General features: G+C 53.8%; 1 protein-coding gene across 33 annotated transcripts in view; it reads left to right on the top strand.

Annotated features, from left to right (window-relative positions):
- Positions 1-2,970: 2,970 nt before the first annotated feature.
- COL13A1 (collagen type XIII alpha 1 chain) overlaps positions 2,971-14,826 on the top strand; it is a 158,256-nt gene continuing 146,400 nt past the window's right edge. For all 33 annotated transcript variants that reach the window (XM_037745861.1, XM_017548913.2, XM_017548912.2 and 30 more), the window contains exon 1: positions 2,971-3,849. In XM_037745861.1, coding sequence (XP_037601789.1) covers positions 3,556-3,849 — 294 coding nt within the window. In that variant the 5' untranslated portion in view covers positions 2,971-3,555. The remainder of the gene's footprint in view (positions 3,850-14,826) is intronic.

Here is a 14,826-nt window from a genome sequence, read left to right as displayed (position 1 = left end):
CTTCCTTCTGGAAGCCCTGAAGCACCTTTTGTGGTCTTACACATTTTGTGGATTTTCACTATTCTGCCTTTTGCGGTGGTTGTATGTGAATATGACTTATCCTCCTTAATCAACTGTTTTTAAAGCTCCTGGGAGGCAGTCTTTTCACCTCAGTGTCCCCAGGTCCTGGCCCCCACCTATGAAGAAAGAAGGGTTCAAGAGAAGCCACATGAGCCTGTAACTTTGGCCTGGGGTAGACAATGCCCTACATGAAGGAAAAATCTCCCAGAGTAAGAATTCCAAGCAATGCAGGAAGAAGAGATCGGGCCCTCAGCCCACAGCCTAAGTCCTGCTGCTCGCAAGCTGCTACCCTCAGCTATCAGTTGGGGAAAAATGGAGGTTAACTGTGACCCATTTGCCTTCTCTGAGATGGAAACTTCTTCCTGTTTCACAACTGGGAGGCCAGAGCTAGCTGTGTCTGAGGCGGCCCTAGCAACCATGAGCTCCTAAGAAGGAAACTGATGCCCTTCATTGAGTGCCTGCTGTGTGCCAGGCACTGTGTTCAGTGCTTAACATGCATTCCCTCGTCAGTTCTCCCAGATGGGTAGGTGCTTTTTTTCTTTCTTTTTTTGAGACAGAGTTTTGCTCTTATTATCCAAGCTGGAGTGCAATGGCACAATCTCTGCTCACTGCAACCTCCACCTCCAGGGTTCAAGCGATTCTCCTGCCTCAGCCTCCCGACTGGCTGGGATTACAGGCGCCCATCACCACATCCGGCTAATTTTTTGTATTTTTAGCAGAAACGGGGTTGCACCATGTTAGCTAGGCTGGTCTAGAACTCCTGATCTCAGGTGATCCACCCGCCTCGGCATCCCAAAGTGCTGGGATTACAGGCATGAGCCACCGTGCCCGGTGGGTAGGTACTTTTATTATCAGCCTATCTTATAAATGAAAAAACTGAGGCTCAGAAATGTTCAGTAACTTCCACATTGACAAAAGTGAGATTTGTACCCGGTTTCCCTGACTCCAGAGTCCCCCTGGAAGCTCCAGGGTTTGCAATGCTGGGGTCCCGTCAGGCTAGCCCGGCACCCTCCTCCTCCAGCTCCCAAGGATGCTCCAGCCCCAAACTGTTTAGGTTTCACTTCCTGAGCATTCCTGAGGGTCTCCAAAGCCCTGAAAGAGAAAAGATCAGTTTGCAGAATAAGGAGGGAATGAAACGAACTCTCTACCTCAGTTCCTCCATTCAGACTAGCCTGGGAGGCGAGTTGGGGAAGTCCTAAGTCCCTGAATTTCCTGGCCGGTACCTCCCAGTGCAGAAACTCTCCAGCGCCCCCTGGTGCTCATCAACACCATCGGCTTTCTCTCAAGGATTACTCTGTAGAGTGGACTGGGACATCCCATTTACGTTTATTATGCATTATCTAAGTATTTACTTTGTTACAAGTCCAATACACACTATTAAATGTGCCATATTCAGCCGGGCGCAGTGGCTCACGCCTGTAATCCCAGCACGTTGGGAGGCCGAGGCAGGTGGATCACGAGGTCAGGAGTTCTGAGACCAGCCTGACCAACATGGTGAAACCCTGTCTTTACTAAAAAATACAAAAATTAGCTGGGTGTGGTGGCAGGCACCTGTCATTCCAGCTACTTGGGAGGCTGAGGCAGGAGAATCACTTGAACCCTGGAGGTGGAGGGTGCAGTGAGCCGAGATCACACTACTGCACTCCAGCCTGGGTGACACAGTGAGACTCTGTCTCCAAAAAAAAAAAGTGCCACACTCTATTAGAAGCACACTGAAACTGTATTATATATCAAGTTCCATCAGGTCAATGTAGAAAATGGGAAGTTTATACTGGCATGCCTTGTTATTTTGAAATGGAATCCCAACACCACTGCTGCCCCCACCTCCACTGCATATTTGAAAGGCCAGTCTTCTCTCCTCTGCCCGCTGTTCCAGGAAGGCAGGCTTTCTACAAAAACTCAGTCCCACCACCTCATTCACAGGAATGTCAACAGGCACAAGGAGATAAAGTCTCTGGGGATACAAATGCTACTTAATGTGGGGGTTGAGGGAGGTGACAAAAGAAGAGAGGAAACTACCAAATGTCCTTCAGGCCACCAGTGTTTCTCTAGTGGAGTATAGCAAATGACAGCAGGAGAGATCCTGGTTAGCCCTAAGCCTCACGCAGGAATGGAGCCCGAGTTTGTGTAGGAATTGCTCACCTTTGATGACCGGGATGATTGAGGCAGGCTGGTCTCATCACAAGGGGATGGATGGCATGAGTCTCAGATCAACGACAGACAAGAAGGGGAGATGTCAGGACTGGCAGGCAGCCCCACTGAGCCACCTCTCAGATACCTGGAATAAGCTCTTCCGCTCAATTTTCAGTCTCTCATATTACATTAGGGCTTGATCCTGAAGGAGAAAAAGAGGTGCCAGTTCTGCTCCCCGCTGGAGGGCTAACTTTTCACCCCAGAGTAAAGATGTGGTTGGCCGCCTGTACTGGAGGGGCTGCAGACCTCGAGAGGCACAGAGCTCCCAGTGAGTCGGTTGTGGGGGTGAAGGAAAAGGTAAGAGTTTGGGGATTGGGGGTAGTGGGGCAATGGCTGAAGGGATCAGGTAGTCCTGATCGGGACGTGGAGATCCACCCACAAGCCTTGACAATAACTCAGTCGGGTTCCTGAGGGGTCTCAAGGTCTGGGAAAGGTGGAGTGGTGCCTGCCCCACCGCCTCTGTGGAAGCAAACGAGCCCTCGGTGTGAATCCGGAGAAAGAGAGAGAAGTGTAGCCCCAGCTCCACTCCGTACCCCCTTCCTGCCTATAAATAACCCCAAGTGTCACTTCAAAGAGGACGGAGAGCGCGGGAGAGGGGCTCCCGGCGGGCAGGCTGGGGCCGCTGGACCTGCTCACCACGCCCCCCACCCCGGGCCAGTTTGCATAAATAAACAAATCCAAGCCGTCCGCCCCGCAAGAGTTGGAGGAGGAGTGGGGAGGAGGAGGAGGAGGAGGAGGGAGGGGGCGGGAGAGATTAGTTTGGGAAGTAGCACGGATTGCTCATCCGATCCGTGCAGCCGCAGCTAGTGTGTCAAGTTACAGAGGCGCCGGAATCGGCCCCAGCGCTCCTCGCCAGCCGCCACGACCCACCTCTGCCCATGGGGCCCTCCATGTGCGCCCCTTCGCCCGGGGACTGAAACTGGCTGGCCCGGGAGACAAGAGGCTCCCAGAAGGACTGACAGCGCGGCACCAACTGCTCTGCAGACACTTGAAGGGAAAGACGGGGCGGAGAGAAGGAGAGCCGGTCAGATTCCCCTAACTTTCCTGGACTTGGAACGTTCTTCGAAATAACTTTTTTTCTCACCTAGGTGTGCCCCCAATTACCGCTGGTTGTGCTTTTTCGGCACTTCCCCTCTTACTGCTAATTTTTCCGTCCTTTTTGCCGGGAGCAACGGAAAGGGACGTTTTCCAGCGATACAAGCCCTTTCTCCCTGCCCCGCAGTTTGGATCGAGCCTTTTGGCAGCGGCTCTCGCCTGTATTTATTCTATTTATTTATTTATTGGTTCTCAAGACGTGAGAGGATGGTAGCGGAGCACACCCTCAAAGCGGCAGCCGCCGGTGCCCGCGGCCCTGGGGAGCTGGGCGCGCCCGGGACGGTGGCTCTGGCGATGGCGCGGGCGGAGCGCGGCGCGCGGCTGCCGAGCCCGGGGTCCTGCGGGCTGCTGGCGCTGGCCCTCTGCTCGCTGGCCCTCAGCCTGCTCGCCCACTTTCGGACGGCCGAGCTGCAGGCCCGGGTGCTGCGCCTGGAAGCCGAGCGCGGGGAGCAGCAAATGGAGACGGCTATTTTGGGACGAGTCAACCAACTGCTGGAAGAGGTCTGTGCTCTTTGTTGCTGGCTTTTATCCCTCCCCGCGGCGCCCTCTCGCGCAGCTTCCAGACTCTTCAGCCGGTGTCCGCGGGCGCTCGCTCTCTGCGAGCCCCGGGTTCGCGGGGGACAAGGACACGCGCTGCCCTGCCAGGGATCCGGAGGACCTGGTGGACAAGAGCGTGGCCCCGCAACTCCTGTCCCCGGCAGGCGCCCCCGGCGTCCAGCTCTGGAAGCGCCCTGGGCCCGCCGCGCAGGTGGAGGAAGGCTGGGCGCGCGGAGGCGCGAGGCAGGCAAGCTCCGCTACTCCCTTTCGAGACCTGGCCCGGGTGGTGTGACAGCGGCCCCGCGCCCACGCAGCGGGAAGTGCGCCCGGCGGCCGGGCTGAGGCTTACTGAGCCCCCGTGGCCCTCCCCTTCCACCTCTCAAGGGCCTGAGGTGGGCGGGGAGAGGCGACAGTTCTTGCAGGGGGTGGTGCCCTGGTCCCTGTTCTCTGGCCCAGGCCGCTAGGGTCCAAGTGTGGGTCGCCTGTCTCTGTCTCTGCTCTTCTTGGCCACAAATTAGTTCACACCTTCTTCCTGTTCCTAAACCAGGTTTCTTATTTTCCTGGAGAAAGGATGCTTTCTCCCATTCCCCACATTTTCTTGATCCAAGTAGATTAAACGCTAGTGCGTCAGGTAGCCATGGCAATCTTGGGAACACAGGAAAAGGCTGTCCCCTCCCCAGGAAGGAGGGACATGCATCCTCTTTGTGCCAGCAGGGGAAAGGCTGGGCCTTGACAGGGTGAGGCCTGATGACCTGTGGGAATCTGGGCAGCACAGGAGACCCAGGGCCTAGATGGAGAGGAGGACAGGCAGGTGGGGGCCAGGCAGGTGGGGGCCGCAGCAGTCTGGTAAGAGGTCCTGGAGCAGGTCCTGGCCATGGAAGGTTTCCATGGGGAAGAAATGGGAGAGGATCTCTTACTTAGCTGGAGACAGTGTGCAGCAGTAAAGATCATGGTGGTAGAGCCCAGCAGCCCTGGGTTTTTGTCTCCACTCTGCTACTTGGAAGCTGTGTGACCTGGGACAAACTCTCCAACCCCTTTGAACATGTGAAACAGTGCTGGTGTAGCAAACACTGAAGCACAGCCCTAACCGTGGCGGGTGGGGTGCTGAGAGCATTTTGGCAAGACACATCTATTCCCTACAGCCAGGCTTCTCTCAGCTGCCTCTGCCAGGCTGGCACCTGCTGGAGCGGTTCTCCAGGGTGTCCAAGGAGAGGGAGATTGCAGGGCCAGAGCAGAGAGGGCGGTCACAGGGCAAGCTTACTGGTGCTAGTGGTGCACCCATGACTGCTGCTGTCAGCTCATTCCCACGCCCTGCCAGGCTCCAGGGAATACAGAGGGCTCAATCAGGCTCAGGCAGTGTGAGCCCAGACTGGCTGGGTGGTAAACAGAGTGTCAGGGCAGTGAGAGCTCCTCCAGGTATCTTGGGGTTCCTGGCTGCTGAGGAATAAGTATCTGATTCTCATGGTTTAGCTCAGCCTGTCTCTTCATGCTCTCCCCTTCCCCGACCTTCCTGCTGGCCTGGCCATGCCCTGGCCTTTCCCAGCTTCTTGCTTCCGCTGCTTCAGACTTAAGTTGCATACTCTCGGGGCCTTGGGCTAACTATTGCATCAAACATGCACACGCCTTCTCTGCAAGCTGCAGCTCCGCATTTACCCTACTGACTGTAATCTTTTCAACTGCTAGAGATGAAAATTATCCCAGAGATCTTCTGAACTGAACCCCATTTTTCAGATGGGGAAATTGAGGCCCAGAGTCACATGGTGAGGTCCAGGACTAGAACCGCAGCCTCCTGGTCCCTGTATACATTGTTCTTTGCATTGTATTCTGCCACCTTTTTGGGGGGTCTATTCTCATTCATTCATTCAGAAAATGTTTACTGAGAGCCTGCTGTGGGTCAGGCATTGTGGGAGACACCTTTGCCCTCCTAAACTTACAGGGAAGTAGTGAACAAAGAAGGAAGCGGGCAGTGACTGTGTCGTGTGCCAAAAAATAAAATAAGTGCTACAATAGTGAAAGATGAGAGGGGCCTGGGGACTGGATTACATGCAACGTTGTCCGATGGTGGTGGCAGTCAGGGCAGGCTTCCTTAGGGAAGTGATTTTCAAATGAAGAGCGGAAGGATGAATAGGAGTTTGTCAGGAAAAAGCGGGTGAGTGTGAAGCCTTGTTCTAAGAGGGCAAAGGGAACAGCTTTTGAGGCTGGAAGCCAGAGGGAATTGGGAGAACTGAAGGAAGTCCAGAACCCTGGAGGACTGGGAGGGTAAGGAAATAGGAGATGTGGCTAGAGAGAGACGGCCAGCCCAGGTCGAGGGGCCTTAGAGAAAGTTAGATGTAAATAAGAGAAGTGGCAGCTGAGACACAGGTAAGATGAGCTTTGGTAGGGGTCCTTGGGGACTTGCAGGCCCTGGCAAGGGGTCTTGATTTTATTCTTAGGTAATGGGGAGCCATTGAAGGGTTTTGAAGTAGGCAGCTATGTCCCTTGAGTGCTTACGGCTGGCAAAGCAGTAAGGCCAAGCAGGACGCTGCTGCGGGCCAGAGGGGACAATGAATGGGGCAAAAGTAGGTCAGAGAGGGGTGACTGGAAGTGGTGGCTGAGGTCAATAGGGGAAGGTGCTGGAGCCAGAGAAAGGGAGCTGTCCCACAGGTGGATGGGGTGAGTGGCCTTATCTGTGGGGGCCTTGTCTGTGCTTCTGGAGGGACACCCGAGGGTTGGACTGTCCAGTACAGTAACTGCTAGTCATATGCAACTCATTATATTTAAACTAACTAAAATTAAATACAATTTAAATTGTAGCTTGTCTACTGCACCAGCCTGGTTTCAAGTGCAGTGGACAGTGCTGCTAGGGACTACAGAGCTAGACGGTAGAGGCAGAGAACACGCACATCCTCACCAAAAGTTCTATTGGTCGGCGCTTGAGCAACTTGAGGGGACCATCCTGAGTTCCCTGTCTAGGTGTGTTCTCCCAGGTCTGAGCAAAGGGCAGAGGAGAGGAATGGGTAAGGCAGAGAACTGGGACAGGCAGAAATCTGCCACAGGAGAGGAAAATTCAGAGAGGAGAAAGGGGAAATGGTTTTGTTACAAAACGAGTCTCTAGAATGGAGGTGCAGAAGGTCCCTGTCATCACGGGGCACACAGGCATCTGGTGAGCTTGGAGGCCGGAGACCAGGATTCTAGCCAGGCTTTGCCAGTCATGTGGCTTTAGGCAAGCCATGCTACACCCCTGCACTTCAGGTTCATCCTCCGAAACACGTCGGGCCTGCCTCCCTTCTGGGATTGGGGGCAGATCAGAGATTTCACTAAAAGGTGCCATTACCGAAGCGCATGCACAAGGCCAGATGAGTGCGCAGGGAGAGCTCTCAGGGACCTGGGGCAGGGAATCCTTGGAGCAGGCAGGACTGAGCCACTTCCTGGAGAATGGGAGAAAGGCACTGGGGAGGGCAAGGCTGGTGAGGCACACAGCCTGTGCACTGGCCTGGGGGTGCAACTCCAGGGCACATGCCCCTCACCCATGCCAATAAGGAAAACAGGTACGGGGCAGAGACTGTGTCCATGAGGCAGAAGGAAGAGGGAGCTGCAGGGAGGTCTGGCCAAGGGGACCCAGAAGGAGAGGAGGCCTAAGAGGAGAGCCAGAGGCAGATCCGAGGGGACCAGCCCCTAGCGGGGTTGGTGGGGAGCAATGCAGAGCCAGGATTGGAGGATGGCGGGAGCTGGCTCTGTGGGGAACCAGGAGTGTGCTTTCCAGACCTCAGGCCCCAACTCTTCCCCCATCAGTACCTCTTTCCCGGTCTGGGACTCTTAACGAGCACTCCAGCTGCCTGTTATTTGATTTGCTTGCTGTGAAGAAAGAAGCTGGAATGTCCCAAATGGAGAAAATCAGATGACACCTAGGACTGGGCAGCGGTGTGCAGTGAATGAGAAGAGAGTGGAATTTAAAAGAGCCAAATCCTGGGTCGGGCACAGTGGCTCACGCCTGTAATCCCAGCACTTTGGGAGGCCAAGGTGGGTGGATCACCTGAAGTCAGGAGTTCAAAATCAGCTTGGCCAACATGGTGAAACCCCGTCTCTACTGAAAAATACAAAATTAGCTGGGCATGGTGGGCACCTGTGATCCCAGCTACTTGGGAGGCTGAGGTAGGAGATTCCCTTGAACCCGGGAGGCGGGGGTTGTAGTGAACTGAGATTGTGCCATTGCACTCCAGCCTGGGCAAAACAGCAAGACTCCATCTCAAAAAAAAAAAAAAAAAAAAAAGAAAAAAGAAAAAGCCAAATACGTTTTCTAGGCCGAAGCGGGAGCAGAGGAGGGTCTCAGCAGCACCTTTAAGGTGAGTTTTGAGAGATGCCAGGTAGACCCCCCCCCAATAATAACAGCAGCAGAAACTGTAATGAAAATGTCTCATATTTATAGGGTACATACAGGAGCCAATGCTATGCCTATCCACTATATCTCTTTCAATCCTCACAACTTCCTTAAGGGACTGACACTCACATCACCCCTTTTTACAGATGAGAAGACTGATGTCACTATACCTTCCTCCCACTCTCTGTGACCCATTTCTTTGGGTGTTAAGAAATCTTCTGGGAGAGAAAGTAGTTGAAACTTCCAGGCTAAAGTGTTGGAGAACCCCAGGCAGACTCCTTCATCCCTAAAAATAACGACAGTTATAATAGGCGAGTCTCACGTTTATAGGGTGTGTGATTTGGGTGCAAAAGTAATTGCAGTTTTTGCCATTGAAAGTAATGGCAAAGAGATATAGGGTACAGATCAAAGCAGCAGCTGAAAGATTGGGGCTGTGAATAGGGTCACTTTAGGACTGAAATGCTGGGATGAGGATGGGAAGAGGCCCTTAAAGGGAAGAATGGGAGAAGGGCACTGGGGAGGGCAAGCCTGGTGCTGGGGTGGGTAACCTGTGTGCAGTGTCTTGTGCCCACCACAGCTGCCTGGATCAGTATATGGGCAGATCCAGGTTTCCTCAAATGCAGCCAGCACAAGGTGGTACCAGAGGAGCCAGAGGTGGAATCCAGCCCCCAGCAGGCATCTCTCCTCCACCACGCCTTCCCCTTTCCAGACAATTAACTAGGTCAGCGATGGCCTATACCTGGCTTGGGTGTGTGCTACTCCCCATTCCAGGGCCCTTAGCAGACATTATTAATCAATTGCTGCACACTTTCCCATGGAGCCTCAGAATCCTTTCAACAGTCTTCCAGGAAGCTGCTACTGTCTAGTGAGGGTTGGTGTTCAAGATGAAGAGCTATTTCATAACTCTAGTTTTTTGATTTTTTAATAACAGGTGCTTACTATTAAGGCAGGGAGAGTTGTCAGAGCTCTGCGGCTTCTCTAAAGGCCTTAGAACTAGCAGGTAGCTCTGAACCAGACTGAGGACCTCAGGAGGCAGCCAACCCTCATAGGAAGGTGGTGGGGAAAACCAAAAGCATCTCAAACACTGTTCCGTCTGCCCTAAGCATAGCCTCACAGTTTGGAAACTCCCAGAAAGAGGCCTTTTTCCCTTCGTCTTAATCATTCTAGACTTGCCCCACTGCCCTCTGGAGCGCCTACTCGAGCCACTCCAACCCAATACGCATTCTCTCCCTGCCCCAACTTCCTGTTGCTCTTCCTCGGTTTGCCAGACATTTAGCTCAGAGAAGGAAAATAGACATAGCATGTGTTGTTGGCTTTCCTTATCCCAAACCATAGCAGATGCTACTAATCACTCAACACATTCTTTCCCATGCCGCCTAGGTAGGCCTCAGAATCCTTCTCAGCACAGTCCTCTGGTGGCACGGGGACAGCAGCCCAGGCTGCCGCTCCTGTCCATTGGAGTCAGTGCACAAGAGGAAATCCATTTGCCATTCATGGCTCAACCCAACCACATTGTACAGTGGTCTGTCCGTGTGATCTCATATGACCTGATGATAGCAACAGAGGCATGCAGTCTTGGGTCCCTTATTTAGTCTAGCCCAGGACTTTGCACATAGTAGGCAGCTCTCTCATTTAGCGGTTGACATAAGGCCCCCTGCTAGAGGCTGGGGAAGGTGTCTTTAGTCTGCTTTCCCCGCAATGTCCCCGGCCCTGGACCCAGCTGGAGGCTCAGCATTTGCTCAGGGTGTGTTTCCCAGCAACCAGCAGAGGATGAGATGATTGTCTTCTCTGTGTGCAGGCTGCATGGCTGGTCCCAGCTGGGCGAGCAGGGAAGGCTCAGTGATGTGTTCCCCGCTGGGCAGAGAAGCTGGGGGCACCCACCCCTCCCATCTTCTACTCTCAAGGTCAGAAACTTCATTTTTACCTGCCCCAGCTGCCTGCCAAGGTTTTTCTTTACAGAGTCGGGGGGTGGCAAAATGGTGAAGCAGGCAACCCATGGCATTTGAACCCCTGCCACTAACTGTGACCTGAGCCTCAGTACCCTGATCTGAAATGGAGATGATGACCTCCTCCTCACAGAGTTGTTGTAGGATTAAATGAAATCATTCGGCTAATGGCAACTGTAACCATTGCCACCCCTCTTATCACTGGAGGAGATAATATGGGGCTGCTTGAGCCTTGTCCACAACTTTTATGAGTAGCTGGTATTTTTGAGTTTGCACTGTGTATTGAGCTTACACTTACACTGGGTACTGGGGACTATTCGAAGACCTTCACATCTATTGATTCACTAAATCCTCACAATAATCCTATGAAGTGGTTACATTGTCACTATTCGCTTCTCACAGAAGAGAGGATGGAGGCCCAGAGAAGTTAAGCAACTTTCCCAAGGTCACACAGTAAGTGAGTAGCAGAGCTAGGCCTCGAAACCCAGCAGTGTGGCCCAGAGCCCGCATCTCAGCCACTAGGATATACCTGTGTGTAGGAAGTACCATACCCCTCTAACTCTGCTGAGGCCAATCAAACCAGCCAGGGGCTGGGGAAATGCTGAATTTGGTTCGGCTCCCAGAGACAGCGTTTACTGAACTGCCTCGGCGTCAGGGCTGCACCACCATCTTTGTTGTAAGAAAGACGTTGTGAGTGTTGCTAGTTGCATCAGGCCTTGGCGCTGAGTACCCTGAGGGAAGTCCTCGTGCAATGAGGGCCTCACTGAGGGCACAGTCTCCCTGTGCACGGAGCAGCCGGACAGGCTGGGAGGTGAGCAGCCTTGGCCTCTGGAATGCTTGGGCTTCCCAGGATGGATGGGTTTGTTCTTGTCTCTTGGACTCTGAACTGGCCATTAGGAAGCTTCGCAGCAAATCTGGGGTTCAGCCAGTGGCAAAGGCTTTTGTATAAGCCTCGATCCCAGATCCTATTTGATCACTCTGACTTTGCTATTCTTCTACCTTACTGTATAGTGTCTGCCTGTCTGTTTGTATCAGCTGCCTGAATGCCCCCTTTTGGAGCCAGAGAGGAGTAAAAGTTCTGAAGTAACTAAACATTTTAAAGTTAGCTCTGCTCTCCTCATCTGATCCCGATATCCTCAAAGGCTTGCACTTGTACAGGTGATGCTGGTTGCATTAGAATCACCTGGGGAGCTTTCAAAGCACACCAGGCCAATAGTTTCCAATACCTGCTGCAGCTGTCTGTGAGTAAGGCCTGGCCGTGGGTGTCTAACGAGCTCCACGGGTGATTGTGTTCTGCAGCTGGGCCTGGCACGCCCTGATAATGAGAGAGAGAGAGAGAGAGTGTTTGTGTGGCCCAGTGCCCGGAGCTCCCTGTGCGGTGAAACCCAGACCGCCTTACCTAGGTGCCAAGCAGTGCTCAAGGGGCTGAGGGGCAGTGCTGAGGCTCACGGTGAGATGTCGACAAGAGTTTCCCTGGGCACGGAGCAGCCTGACAGGCTGGGAGGTTTAAAGAAGGGTAAGTAGCTGGCTTTTCACTGTTTTCCAAAAACAAAATCAACGAGATTTGCCCTCCAGAAGAGAGGTTTCAGGGGAAGCCCCAGAAATCCTTCTCCCACTTCTTTGGGTTGAGTTCTGCCCCTTCCCGAAGCAGCCTATTGAGCCCTCACTTGGAGGGAAGTCAACAGGCTTCTCCAAGGGAAACTGAGGCCTGCGTCTGGGAGGCTAGGGTGAGCAGGGTCCCTGGGTGTGGTCTGGGCTGCTGGTAGGCCCCAGCAGCAGTCCTTGCTGACGCTCCTGCTCTCCCATCCACAGCCCTGGATGTGGGGTCTCTGTGCAGAGACGCTGTCTGTGGCCGAAGGGGTGGGACTGCTGGCAGGGGGTGCTCCCCGGTCCTTCAAAGAGGAAGGGCCAGCTGGGCACAAAGGGGCGGAACTGCCTGCAGGAGAGGCTGGGCACGGCCTTTGAGGGGACACTGGGCCCCTGTCTCCCTGCCTGGCGGCTATTGTGGATTTTCCTGAAACCCCACATGGCTAGGGTCCACGTGGGCTGGGCCTCCTTCGCCCTTTCCCGTCCTCACTCCCACCCCAGCCTTGCCGGCCTCCTCAAGTCTTGGTCGTTCTCCTTTGAGCATTTGCCCAGGCATTTCCCGCTGCCCACACGCTCCTTCCTCCTGCCCTCCCCGCCCTCCCTGCAGTCGCTTCAGTTTTTTATCTGTTTAGCTTGCAGCGGGAGAACCTTGCTGCCCCTAGAGGCTCTGGTGGGGCCTGAGCCTCTGCCATGGAGGGACTTTCACCGGCTGCCCTCTGTCACGCTGCAGATGCTCTGTCAAGGCACCTCTTTTGCACCGTCATGCTCTGATAAGGTGGCTTGTAGGGCAGACCAGAAAGGGTGACCTCTTGAGACAGGGTTGCAGAAAGGGGGATGGGTTAAAGGGGCATTTGCCAAGGCTTTTTCAGGGATAGCTTCATCCACCTCCCCCTGAACTGGCACTCCTGCCACCTCCAGCCTCACCCCACTGCATAGAATCAGGGAGGGCCTTCATAAGTCATGTGCTGCTCTAGGAATTTCCTACAGCAAGCTTACACACCTCAGTGACGGGGAGCTCACTACCTTATGCGGCTGACTGCTCCATGGTAGGACATCTCTAGCTCTTAATGTCATTAGAGCCCCAGGCAATCTCTACACCCACCAACCCACAACTCCAGCATGTCTTGAAAGCACCTCAAACTCTACGTGTCTAAACTAAGCAGGAAATCCACCACTCACCAGTGTCCCTTCCTGTGTGAGCACACTGCCTCCAGTCAGGCCCACCCCGGCCCTCCTGCCCACACCTTCTCAGCCTCTGCAGACCCGTCCACTCCTCTCCATCCCTGCCTGTCCTCTTCAGCCCGAGCTGTCCCCCAGCCCATCTGCTCTCACCCATGCTGTTCTGACTCTCTTAGCCACACAGCAGCCAGTGGGGACCTTTTAAAAAACTAAATGCAATCACCCCATCTCCCTGATTAAACTCTTCAGTAACTGCCTATTGCTCTCAGGCTAGAGACTTGCTAAATATGACGCATGTGGTCTTCAGGTGCAGCCCTTGCCACCCTCTCCAGCCGCATGGCTCACCTGCCCTTGCTTCTGGAGTCCAGCTACATGGTGGCATGCTGTCGTGCTGGGAGCACAGACTCTGGAACCAGATTGCTGGGTTCAAGACCAGCCCTGTTATGACTGGCTATGTGACCTTGGGCAAGGTATTCACGCTCTCAAAACCTTGGGTTGTACCTCTGTAAAATAAGAGCGAGTATAATAAGAGTACCCTTATGAGGGTTGTTTTTAGGATTAAAAAAAAGTTAAGACAAAGTGCTTTGCGTAGAGACTGGTACTCCAGTAATAGATCATCCGATCTCCTTGAAAGAGCTGAGCTTCACCTCTCACAGACATAGAGTCAAGATGTGGACTCTGCAGGCTTCCTGGGTTCAAATTCTGCCTCTGTGCTTCCAGGCTGCCTGCTGTCTCGCAGGTTACTGGGCCTCTTTCTGTCTTAGTTTCCTCGCTCGTGAAATGGGTTGTAGCGAGTGCTGGATGAATTAACGTTAAGCAGGTGCAAAAGTAATTGCCATTACTTTTAATGGCAAAAACCACAATTATTTTTGCACCAACCTCATACATGCAAGATGCTTGCCTGTCTCCTAAGAAGCGCATTATTGGTTTAGCTTTTAGCCACTCCCCTGTGCCTGGGCCCCTCACCTCACTTGAGATCTCAGTTCATGTCTCACTTTTCTGCCATGAATCAGACTAGCCCATGCCCCAGCTGGCTCTCAGCTCCTTGCCCCTTTTGGCCACAGCTCTGATGACAGTGGCTGCTCCACATTGATGTGTGTGGTTTACAGACTCTTCTGTTCCCCTCCCTAGAGTATAAACTTCATGGGAGCAGCCTCCGTGTCTGCTTTGCATAGCAAGGCTCCCAACATTCACCCCTGGCACATTGCAGATAGCCAATACCCATTTGTGAAAGGCATGAAAGGAGGAAAGAGGTCCCCAACATTCACCCCAGGACTCTTACTCTCTGCTCTTTCCTTCTTTGTAGTGGGGGACCTCTGCCTCATCCTGCACCGGGCCCAGAGATGACCCCTGAACCCCTGACACCCTTGAGGTCCTGGGCCCCTTGCCAATCTGCCTCCCATCCACACTGTCAGTTCTCAATTTGGGGGCCCGGCTCCTTGACTCCCTGTGGCAGCAGCTGGGCCTTGGGTTAGCTAGAAGGAAGGACTTCCTGATATGAAGGCAGCAAAGCTCACACAAGGGTATGTGCCTCCTGTCCCTGACATTTTTCCTGAACCATGGAGCCTGGGGCCACATCTGTCTGTGGTTCTGGTGAGCCAAGGAGGCAGAGGGAGACAGAGGCAGGGTGTGGTATCCGGAGGGCCCTCAGGCCCCTGTTTCACGGCCCTGGGAGTCTGTGATCAGGTGCCAAGTCCACTGCACAGAGAGCTATGGAGGGAGGGAGAAGACGGCTCCTATGGCACCCCCATGGCACCCCCTCCCAGTCCCCAGTGCACGGGCCCCTGGAGCAGCCCGGGCGAGTCCAGTTTTGGTGGGTGTGGGTTGGATGTCTTGATTTCCTCCACTTTGATTTCACCCTGCCAAGCTGCC

Source organism: Cebus imitator, unplaced genomic scaffold (assembly GCF_001604975.1).
Source record: "Cebus imitator isolate Cc_AM_T3 unplaced genomic scaffold, Cebus_imitator-1.0 Scaffold215, whole genome shotgun sequence".
In the NCBI taxonomy this organism is placed as follows: Eukaryota; Metazoa; Chordata; class Mammalia; order Primates; family Cebidae; genus Cebus; species Cebus imitator.
This window is presented reverse-complemented; position numbering and strand designations above follow the sequence as displayed.